The sequence below is a fragment of the Tachysurus fulvidraco genome, chromosome 20 (assembly GCF_022655615.1).
Source record: "Tachysurus fulvidraco isolate hzauxx_2018 chromosome 20, HZAU_PFXX_2.0, whole genome shotgun sequence".
Classification (NCBI taxonomy): Eukaryota; Metazoa; Chordata; class Actinopteri; order Siluriformes; family Bagridae; genus Tachysurus; species Tachysurus fulvidraco.
This window is the reverse complement of record NC_062537.1, coordinates 10,360,183-10,372,711: the sequence shown is the minus strand read 5'-3', so window position 1 is coordinate 10,372,711 and position 12,529 is coordinate 10,360,183. Positions and strand designations below refer to the sequence as shown.

The following is a 12,529-nucleotide window of genomic DNA, read 5'->3' as shown; positions in this document are numbered from 1 at the left end:
TGTGTGTGTGTGTGTGTGTGTGTGTGTGTGTGTGTGTGTGTGTGTGTGTGGTAACCCTGTAGCAATTAATTTATTCTTAATAATATGACCAAACAGAGCATCTAATAATAATAATGATTATATTGAGCTGCATGCAAATGAGAATACAAAGCTGAATATTCAGCCCTGAAGTGTCTGTACAGTTCACAATAGTACTGAATACATTAGTCACAGTTTCTACCTTAATTATATTTGCTTTATTCAGATGACTTCATCTCAAGGTTTATTTGTTTATTTTTAGTTTGAGAAACTGTGTGTATGCAGGGGTGTACAGGTTTATGTAATAATGTAACTCGTGATTTGAATTCACTTTATGTTATAGTAAAGAGGGAGAAATCTTTTCAGGGAGAACATGTACAGATAAATAAACAAAAATAAGATATTCATGTATGTATTCAGATATATAGTAATTTATTTGCATTATGCATACACCATCACATGAACAGTGTTTTGAGAGGCTACACACGTCACATCAACAAATTAAATTTTTAAAGACCTTTACATATTATTTAATGTAACAAACACTTGAGCAAAAAGTGATTGAAAAAAAATTAAAAATCAATATAGCTACAAAAGCAAATTACATTTTGACATCTTGTTTATGTCAGGATGAATGCTGAAGGTCGATTTCATACTATAGTGATTTTATATTAATGACTAAACCAATTACTGTCACTTATAGAGATAGAAGAAAGAAAGAAAGAAAGAAAGAAAGAAAGAAAGAAAGAAAGAAAGAAAGAAAGAAAGAAAGAAAGAAAGAAAGAAAGAAAGAAAGAAAGAAAGAAAGAATAATATAGAAAGTATAGTATCCTCAGTATGGCTAGTTCAGAGAGAAGGATGCTCCCAGCTACCAGCTACTTAGCTGAATGTTTAGAGAGAACTGTTGCAGTGAATTGTTTTGTTATTTTTTTGCTTTTTATTTCTGGTGATGGTGACAGACTATATCTAGAGCACAGCATGAGGTTATAATGATTCAATCAAGAACTTTTAAATGGCACATTGATAAATTCTAGGTAGCATTTAGCAAGCTAGCTTGGCCACAAATTTGTTGAAGTCATGATAATTAAAGGCTATATTGTAAATTTATCTTGAGATTTTCCTCATGTAGGTAAATATTTTCTGTTATTTTTATAAACAGGGTGAAAGACACATCCAAACCAGTCAACATAAGTTCTGTCCATCTGTTGGCATTTCTAATTTTCTAAGTGAAAAATGGACAAAGTATAGTAATAATACATTTCTTACCTCAGTTTTTCTTACCTCCTTTTGTTTTCTCTTGTGATGTAAAAACGAGTTCTTTCCTCAGTACAGCAAGGAATGTAAGAGGTTTTTTTTTCACGCCACAATTGCTTTGACCAATATTATCCTATTATAATATGATATTTAAAATAAAAAGAAAATAAATAATAAATACAATAAATAAATAAAACCACATGGTCACATAGGTGAGACAAAGCAGTAAGAAAATCAGTGGAAATTGTTTTGCAAAATAAGAAGCTACATTTATAGGTTACATTTCTTGACATTTATTAGAGTAAAAGTAGGAACTGGCATTTGGCATTTTCATTAGTCAAAAGAAAAGTCCACCCTGAAACACAACTAAATATGTTTATAATGAAATATGTGCGATGTGCTTCACAGTTCTGAAAAAAATTAAAGAGCAACAGTTTCTATTTCTCACATAATTTTCCAACATTCAACCTCACATTAAGGATAAATTGTAGAAATAATGGACACCGCTCAAAGTTTCAGATACCAATGTAGCTATGTGACACAGATGTGCTGAGATGATTCTGGTAGTTGGTTCGATTAACTTTATGGAAGCTGATCTGTTTTAGCAGACAGTTTTCAGACGAGGTGACTGGTAGACAGTGTAAAGTAATAAAGCATTGCTGCATGACTGTCTTTAGGTAAAGATAAAGCGAGGGATAATTCCCACTGGCAACACTATGAGTGAGTGGTCAAATGACATTGTAGGTAAAGTATGAAACAAAACAGAAAATAAAAGAATAGAATATAGAGTTTTAAAATTCTACACTAGAAAAAATATGAGGTTAACCGAGAATTTCTTTACAAAATTGACACCACTGAAGACCACATGTTAATGATAATAATTAATATAAGTGTGATTCATTGTTTATTTTTTAAAGAAATATAAAGGATAAAATGTTGTGAACATTATTAATGCAGAACTATTTTGTTTTTAATACATACTTAAGTACAGTGGCTAATATTAATACACAAATCTGAGAGTTTCTTCTAAAGTGTTCACATGTCTGAGACTGCTTTCCTTTTTGCATTTGTGTTGCGTGTTTATTTATTTTTGTTTGTTTTTACTGTAGATTCCCCTAATATTGCTTTTGAGACTAATATTTACCATTTACCATTCCAGTGAGATTAGTCTGTATCTCAAATGGCTTATTATTCGAGGAAAGTACCCTTCTGAAAGAAAGTGCACTTCTGATAGAAAGTGTGCTTCATTTTTTTTTTTTATTAAACCTTTCAATGGACACAAATGCCCAGCATATGTATTTGTGTATGTTACATTAGGTAACTGTATCTGAAACATTTAAATGTAGATTTTAACATGTGTGTGTGTGATGCGTGTGAGCACATATGATGCTCTTGGGCAGTGTCAAGGAAATAATCCTGATTAGTATAAGAAAGCATGGGGGCAGATGTTAGAGGACAATTGAGTGGACTGCTCGCCTAGAGGCCACGCGGGCAATCAGCATCCATGCGCATCTGACACAGAGAAATTAATGAAGTCAGCAGCATTGTCAGAGCATGAGGGGAAGGCTTCAGGGGAAAGACCATGTTCTCTGGTCCCCACATCATCAACACACTTAACCCTGCAGTCCAAAATAACTTGTTCAGACATTTTCCCTAGTGGACATTAAATTACTATTAAGATTATATACCTGACACAGTATTTCAATTGAAAAGTAAGGAAATATGATGAACCCCATTTGTGCAAATATATCAGAACTATGCCTGCAGACTCTTCAAATGAAAGACCAATATGTGAGACCACAATATGTGCGTGTTAATATACACTGTATCTATATTAATATTCTTCACCTGACTGAAGAACAATTACATTTATCTTAGTCATCAATAACACTTTTCTATTAAAGTGCCCCCAAGTGTAGCCTGACAATAATTACAGAGAGTCAAAATGAAATATCGGAGGTTGCACAGCTGTCACATGGCATTATATGATCACGTGTGGAAATGAATAAATCCCTCTGACTCTCAGTCACACCACGTTCCAATCTGCATCTACACAAAATAAGTATAATTGAAAAAGTTGAGGAGGTATATAATTTGCATCTGTGCTACAATATTGTTGCAAGCCTGCTTTTTTTGGGCTCATAGAATAAACAGATATAGATTCAGACTACAGTTTGATTCCTGCACATACTTTGATTAATATGTACATAATTCTGCATAACATTCAGAGCAGAAGGCTTTTAATACCCAGCACATTGGTGCAGTCAGTGAGGCTTTGGTTTTGTGTGTGTTCATGATGCTGAGATACAGCACACTCAAGAATGCGTGCCTTTAGAAGATTGGTGTGAAATTGATATATCTATATGTGTGTGGTGTAACAGTGGAGAGGATATATAGGATTGATAACTGCATGTGTGTGTGTGTATGTACGTAGCAGTATGTCGTATAGAGCTATAGAGTCGGTAAGTGTTTCCATATGTCTGATTAAGCTGGAGAAAAGCTCATTTCAGTGGCCAGAAGAAGAAATAACAGTCATCTGCTCCTGCACGTACATCTATCTGTACTCAATCTGTATTTACTGGCTGCCACTCTGGATGTGGAGAGGAACAGAGAGAGAGAGAGAGAGAGAGAGAGAGAGAGAGAGAGAGAGAGAGAGAGAGAGAGAGAGAGAGAGAGAGAGAGAGAGAGAGAGAGAGAGAGAGAGAGAGAGAGAGAGAATGTGAGTGAATTACAAATAGGTGAACTGGTTGTGAGCTGAATAGATACGAGTTTAATAAATAAATGAAAGAATTAGCCAGAATATTGTAGACAACATGAACAAATGCACCGCACTCTTTAGGTTAGATGGATTAATTCATTATTGAAAATGTTTAATCATGAGCTGACTTTTGTTACTGAGTAAAGATTTACTGTATGTAATAAGGGGGAGCACAGTGGGTTAGAGATTGCTACGTTTGCCCCTTCCTCCAGGGTTGGGATTTGATTCAAGCCTTAACCTTGTGTACTGTATGTGAAGGGGTTTCATCCAGTTTCCTCCCTCACTCCAAAGATATGAGGTGTAGGTTGATTTTTGTCTCTAAATTGTTTGTAGTATGTGAAAAAGGGAGTGTGTGTGTGTAATTAGACCCTGAAATAAAGTATCCACTGCTTTGTGCCACTGAGTTCAATGGGATAGACTTCCTGTAGATTTCTATGAGACCCTATGTAGGATAGATATGTTGTCTATGTAAGTATCCCAAAAATGAGTGGTAGAAACTGTGTACATTGTGTGTTTCTTTTTTACTGAGCCACCAGCCTCGCTACATGAAAAGGTTCATTTTAATGAATGGTTGATGGTCGATGGGTTAACCTCACAAAACGTATGGTACCAGAGAGCAAGACTGTGGTGTATTTACAAAACACAAAGACAGCTGGGGACTACTTTCTATTCCAAAATTATTCAGCTGGTTATGAATAAACATATTTGGCTTTTGTCAAAGGAGTCCCCACTGTTTCATTAATAATGCATATTTGACCGCTCCCCGTTACAGATTAAATAAGTGTCCCCGAGAGATATGACGCCCTGGAATAATACCAAATGGATCAAGAAGTGACTGTGCCAAGGACACACAACTTTCTCTTCCTTAAACACTCTGAAGGTGTGTTTTTGTGAGTGCGCTTGTGCAAAGCCATTCTCTCACTTCAGAAGAGTAGTTCACTAATTGGATTTAATTTCTGAATGTGATTTTTCAATTACAAAGAGCTTCATTAGGGAGCATTAACAAGCTGAATATGTTAGACTTTACTTCTTTTTTTACTGGCAGGCTTTTAGTCATAATTACGATGATGAATGGACAAAAATGTAGTCTACTAATGAGGAACATTGCTTAAAAAGCTGACATTGAAAATGTATTTTACTTAATAAAGGACCTTTTTAAAAATATTGTTAAAAAGCTGACTTGAAAATGTATCATACTTAAGGAGATTTTTTTTGCACATATCCGTTCGCACACATTTTTTGCACATATCCATTTGCACATATTGCACTCCTTTTAATATGGCTCATATTTATTCATACATATTCTTCACTTTATTTTATACCCATTTCACAGTACCATCCACTTTATTAGGATTCATGTTCATTCATGCAATTATCCAATCAGCCAATCACATGGGGGCAGAGCAACGCATCAATGCAACAAATCATGTAGATACAGGTCAAGAGTTTCAGTTAATGTTCACACCAAACATTATAAAAGGGAAAAAGAGTGATTTCAGTTACTTTCACTGTGCCATGGTTGTTGCTGCTTTGTTGATGGGCTGGTTTGAGTGTTTCAGAAACTGCTGATCTCCTGAAATTTTCACACAAGAACAAAAATCCAGCTGCAGCAGAATAGTTGTAGCCAGGCTGTTTTAAGCTGACTGGAAGTCTACAGTAACTCAAATAATGAAGTAACCCTACAACCATGTGTACAGAAAAGCATCTCAGAATGCACAGCTGTCAGGACAGACAGCAGAAGCAAAAGACCACAACGGGTTCCACTCCTCTCAGACAAGAACAGACATCTGAGGACACAGTGAGCACAGGCTTACAAAAACTCTGCAGCTGAAAAAAGACCAGGAGGCTTTGAATCACTGTATTTACTGTATATACCTTGTCATTCTGTGTATGTGCTTACTATGCACTATCCAATATTTTACGGATTAGTACTAGATGCATATAAATGTAGGCTAGAGGAATTTAGCCTAATTTAGTTTAATCAAAATAAATAGTTTTTTACTGAGGTGCAACAAAACAACATGCCCCTTGTTTTTCTCTAATTTTTAACTGATAATTCATTAATTATCTGAAATAATGACTGGCAAATCTGTAAATTTTGTATTTTAAATGCCGGTATCTTAGCCAGAAGGGAGCAGAAAAGCCTGTGAAATTGTAATAGTAATGAGGCAGAAGCACACTTGACCCATGAGAGCACACTAACACAGCCATTATCACCACAGGATTAGAACAATGCCCCATTGCTCCCAACAACAACATTACCAATTAGAGTACACAGGATTAGGCCTCACTGATTAGAGGGATTAATTTGCTGGAAAACAGCAAGGGAAGGTTTTAGATCACAGTACAGAACTGCACTTTTATTTAAAAGTAATATAGCTCAATATACTCAATGTAAATTGTGCATTAATTAGACAGTTAAATAAATCTGAATGCATACTACTGGATCAGTATGAACATCATTGTAGAATGCATAAATATGTGATACAATAGGATATGGGTCTGTCATTGTGTCATTTATATAGATATCTTATTTAGGAAGTGTGAACATACACACAGAGTGCTGTCGACTCTCTTTATGACACAAAAATATACAGATGACCTGAGGTGGATGGCTGAGATGCATGTGACTAAAGAAATTTATTGTTACTATTCATTGAAAATTCATGAATTCATATTCACTGTCACATTAGTCACGGAAATAAGCTGTCATGACAGTCTCCACAAATTTGATTTTCTAGATCCGAGTCAATTACGGTTCTGTACACACAGAGGCCCACACACATGAAAGTTGAATGTTGTGAAGCTTTCAGTCTCTGCGCTATAGAATTATATAGGATCTCGACCAAATACACAAAGCCAGCAATATGTACTGATCTTTCTGTAGGGCAATATGTAGTACAGTGTTATAAAACAATTTATAACCATAAAATCGTATTTATCTAAAGAAGTTCAATATGAAATGGTGTTTAAGGTCCATAATGACAATCCACAATTTTTACAATTGCAATAATTTCCTCTAAGGTCTTAAAAAATGGCAAACATCCCATTTCAGTAAAACAAATGGAATGTCCTCCCAGTTACTCTCAGCTGCATTATGAAGACTGACATGCAAGAACATGGCAGAAACCAAAGATTAACTGCATAATCCCCATAAGTGTGCTGTGGTCCATGCCTGTGTAAATTCACTATAATTCCCTGCTTTACTTATTGGACAATATTGATTTTCTCCACCTTCGATTAGCTCCAGCGGGAATCCAGAAGACTGAATCCTTCTCTTAGTGTGCTGAAGCTACAAAAATAGATATATGTCAATAATTGAGGCTGTGCGTTATAGATTGGGTTAAATAGAGTAGTCATTAAAAGTGTTATGAACTAGAAAGACAGATAATAGAGAGACAGAAAAGGGGAGGGACAAGTGTTAAGGAACTGGATTACAGAGACAGGTAGACAGAGAGCAAGCAGTAGCTGGCAGACAGAAATATGAATGAAAGATGAAAAGAAAGAGAGAGAAGATATCAGCAGAGAAACAAGAAGCAGGGAAGAAATTACAAGAACAGAGGCAAGTAGGATTAAGACAGAAAAGAAGAGATAACTGTAGACATATAGAAGGTTTACAGAAATTAAGACACAGGAGCAAAGTATGGACTGACAGATGTAGTACAGAGAGACGACAGAAAGAGCGAAACAAACAGAAAATCAAGAAAAGAAGCAAAAGCATAGGAGGCAGCATGAGAGGCTTAAAAGAGCAGAAGACTGGACAATTTGAGAGCATAGCACTCAGCACCCTCTTCACACACACACACACACACACACACACACACACACACACACACACACACACACACACACACACACACACACACACACACACACAGCATTGTCCTCTACATGTGCACTCTCCTGCAGCTCTGTGCTTACCCTTCAGAGCCTGCAAGATTTACTGGCAACTGAGCAGCTTCTCTAGACTCATCAGTTCATCATATCAACACAAACACAATCTTTCTTTACAATTGTTTTAAATGTTATTATATCCATAATGTAATATAGTCACTGATAGTCACTGATAAAAATTGATAACAAATTCCATCAAAAAATACAGTGAAACTCGTCAGCCATAATAAACTTTTTTTTTACATTGAGAATATTCACAGTGTAATGCATGCCTCTTTTTTTGCTAAGATACATCAATTTTGTGACAACTTGATTATGACATGTATTTATAAAAAAAAAGTCTACAATTAGTGTAATTTTTTTTATTGTGAATTTTTAGATAGATAGATAGATAGATAGATAGATAGATAGATAGATAGATAGATAGATAGATAGATAGATAGATAGATAGATAGATAGATAGATAGATAGATAGATAGATAGATAGATAGATAGATAGATGTCTAAAGCTCCTAATCCCTCATCTGTATTAAATGCAGATGGGGTGAGAGTGACCGTACAACTGTGTGTGTGTGTGTGTGTGTGTGTGTGTGTGTGTGTGTGTGTGTGTGTGTGTGTGTGTGTGTGTGTGTGTGTGTGTGTGTGTGTGAGGTTGGAACATTCATTACATTCACAGCATGTTCAGATACACAAAAGCAAGAGCAAAGACTTTGTCTACAACACAAACACGGCATGGGACAGAATTATCCTTCACTGTCATTCGGCGGAAACAGACATGGTGCTTTGAGCACAGGCCAAGTGTGTGGTGTGTGTTATTAGTATCCTAAAAGTAGTATATGATATGAGAACCACAGGAGCTCACACAATTCTTCCGTATTTTCAATACCCCAACACCTCAGAGATAAGCTGCTCCCCCCCCACCCCACCCACACACACACACACACCTCTATTTGTCCTGCAGTGAAGCAACCAAGGAGTGGAATACATCAGGAAATGACAAAAAGACACATTGACAAAAAGACTACATAGAAGTATAGAAATCATGAGATACTCTCCAGCTGTTTCTATGAGTATTACCAAGTTCATGACATTATTATCATCATTTAGCCAAAAAAGGGTCCCTAAGTGAAGTCCCTCATAATATAATTTTATGTTTTGTGTGTTTGGGACCATGTGGCATTGATTAGAACAGGTACCAACCTCTTATTAATTACCATCACACACAAACTCCTCTACACACACTGTTCTGTAATTAGCTAGTCTGAAAATAAGGACACTGCAGGAGCATCCTATTACACACACTGTTTAACTGCTGGCTGGCATGAGCGCACACAAATACACATACAAACACACACACACACACACACACACACACACACACACACACACACACACACACACACACACACACACACACACACACACACACAGAGAGAGAGAGAGAGAGAGAGAGAGAGAGAGAGAGAGAGAGAGAGAGAGAGTGAGAGAGAGTAGACCTTAACACAAATTCTTTTCATGTGTCGAACACTTTGAGGTCAGTTTAAAAACTTTCCTCCATTCGTTCTGACTTTTGCTGTTAAATATTATTCTATTTTATTTTTGAATTATTAATTTATTTACTAATTTCTAAATTTCATTTTATCGAGATGTCAGAAATAAATTAAGATGCATTGTTTAGTATAAAGAACAAAAATAACATAAAAAAATAAGTAAATATATATATATGTGTGTGTGTGTGTGTGTGTGTGTGTGTGTGTGTGTGTGTGTGTGTGTGTGTGTGTGTGTGTGTGTGTGTGTGTGTGTGTGTGTATAAAAACTAAAAAAGTGTCATATTATCATGCCTAGATTAAATCCAAAACATTATCAGCATTGTCAGTTATCAGTTGAATTTGAACTAGAATCTTATAACTTGAAGAACTTAAATAACTTCTATTATAGCATTATCAATAGGGCAAGGTTAAGTTCTGTTATGTGCTTTAAATCACATGCACTGAGTGTCAGTGTACTACCAGTACAACTTATAAAAAAGAGAGGTAAAATAGGTTATATAAGGCTTTTCTGTCAATATTTCTTACACTTTAAAGTAATGTTATACATTTCTCTCACTCATCCTAGCATGCTTGATGCTCTGTACACTTCCCCGATAAAAGACAGCATATGTGTATCATGTGTGTACTGACCGTTGAAACCTGTGAAGTTGGCCCAGTCAAGCAGCGAGCTATTGAAAGTGGGGCTGGAGATATTGTAGAGGTCTGTGCCATTGGAGTCACGCAGTGTGTCGGAAAACAGGTTCATCTGGAGCAGCGTTTTGATCAGGTAGCGCAGCATCGTGGCTCCTGCTGCAGCAGGATGTGCTGTCCCTCTGTTCCAATCTTCCTCTCTGATATCTTGATCAGTTGCTCAATTCTGTATAAAAGTTTATTGCTGGAGGTTGTTCTTCTTAAAACAGATTTTGAGTTTCTCTCCTCTTCCTTAGGATGATTGAAAAATATTTTGGATGAAAATTAATGAAATAAAAGTCAGATGAAGAAAAGATGAAGTTTTGTTGTCGGATCTCAAATGAGAGCCTCTCTCTGGGGGGTACAGTCCATCTTTCTTATTTCTATTCTTCTCCTCTGGTAGAATGTGCCAGCCTCTTCCTCCTCCCGGTGGTTCCTTTTGTCTGGAGTCGCATAACTCCACACACGTTTGTTCTCCCGCACAATAACACCTCGTCGGTGTGAAAGAATCCTGCTATCTGATGACCCTTCTGAATCACTGCTCTTTTTCCCCCACCCCTCCTTCTCTGTCTCTCTCTCTCTCTCTCTCTCTCTCTCTCTCTCTCTCTCTCTCTCTCTCTCTCTCTCTCTCTCTCTCTCTCTCTCCCTCTCTCTTTTGCATGTGCTACACTTCCCTCCCTCTCTCTCTCTCATCCCTCCCTCCCTGTTTCTCTCCAGTCCTTTGGCTTCCTCTGATAGAGTCCCTGGGGGGCTCAGTAAAGAGGGAGAGCAGGTGCATCTCGCAATAAATGTTTAATTATTGGATTAATAATCATCCCTAGAGGTGTAAAGAAACAGAAGAATCCACTGTCAGTGTCCTAAACTAGCTTAAAAAATAGATATACATGTGTGTGTATGTAACTATTTACAATGACAGACTGATAATCACACACACACACACACACACACACACACACACACACACACACACACACACACACACACACACACACACACACACACACACGCAAATACAAACAAACATGAGACAGCATCTACTCCACCCTCTCTAGATGATGTGTTAATTACTGCCATGTTATGTCATTTCACGGAAACTGGTTCCAGCATCAAAATTATTTCTACACTGTATACTATATAATTTATCAAGCGACACAATATCAGTTCACATTTTTTAGTCCAAAATCGCTTTGACATGATGAAACTTTAATGAACACGTGGTCTCTTTCGTGAAGGGTTCATAAAGCTGCGTTAGGCTTTCTTTTGTCTGCCACATTTGTCACCGTCAGCAATTTTTTTTGTATCTAAAGTCATTTGTCTTAGAATAAGCATCCCCATCCCCAGAGCAAATACAATCAAAACAACAAATCTTCTTCAAACATCACATACTAGAAATGAAATTATTTCTCTTCACATCTCACTATATCCCTGTATGTGTGAGGAATAATTTCTTTATCAGGAAGTCCAGGCATCACAGCAGGAGAGCTGAGCAATCTATTCATCTGTATGTATGTGAATGTGTGTGTGTGTGTGTGTGTGTGTGTGTGTGTGTGTGTGTGTGTGTGTGTGTGTGTGTGTGTGTGTGTGTGTGTGTGTGTGTGTGTGTGTGTGTGTGTGTGTGTGTGTGTGTGTGTGTGTGTGTGTGTGTGTGTGTGTGTGTGTGTGTGTGCACGCACGCGGTGGCCACACTGGTCCCATGTGCTGTATGTATGTTGGTTGACAGACTCAGTGTGATTCTCATTAGTGCGGCCCTTCCCCTCCACGTTTGGGGACAAAGAGATGTGTTACAGCTACAAAGTTGGCGTGACGACCCCCGGCTAGTGCTCTTGCTCTTAAAAAAGAAGTTTCTGAACACATGCCCTCCTCCACCACTAATGTTTTGTATTCATGAGTCAATCATGCCAGCACTAGCCTTCTGTAAAACTATGCAGTATTTCACAATCCTACATTTGTAAATAAACATATAGTTTAAACTGGAAATGTTACAGTTAACTGAGGACATAATTGTGTATAATGTTGATAATGTACACTATTAAAAGAATATCTGACCACTTTGTGCAAAGACATATGGCATTAGATCATGAGCTGTGAGTTCCTAAGTAATAATTAACAGCAAAAAAGTTAGTGTACAAATGCAGTATTCAGTTCAATTAAATTTTATTTGTATAGCACTTTTAACAATGGATATTGACTCAAAACAGCTTTACAGAACATATGAAATATAGTACACGATGTTCAAGATTAATATTAGACTTATATTTAAATGTCTAATATTAAATTTATCCCCAATGAGCAAGAGGTGAGTGTGGCGACTATGGCAAGGAAAAACTCCCTTAGATGGAAGAGGAAGAAACTTTGAGAGGAACCAGACTCAAAAGGGAATCCATCC

General features: G+C 36.8%; 1 protein-coding gene across 2 annotated transcripts in view; it reads right to left on the bottom strand.

Moving 5' to 3' along the window:
* robo3 (roundabout, axon guidance receptor, homolog 3 (Drosophila)) overlaps positions 1-10,628 on the bottom strand; it is a 146,516-nt gene extending 135,888 nt beyond the window's left edge. For both annotated transcript variants that reach the window (XM_047805052.1, XM_047805053.1), the window contains exon 1: positions 10,105-10,628. In XM_047805052.1, the coding sequence (XP_047661008.1) occupies positions 10,105-10,252 (148 nt within the window). In that variant the 5' untranslated portion in view covers positions 10,253-10,628. The remainder of the gene's footprint in view (positions 1-10,104) is intronic.
* Between the last annotated feature and the right edge of the window lie 1,901 nt (positions 10,629-12,529).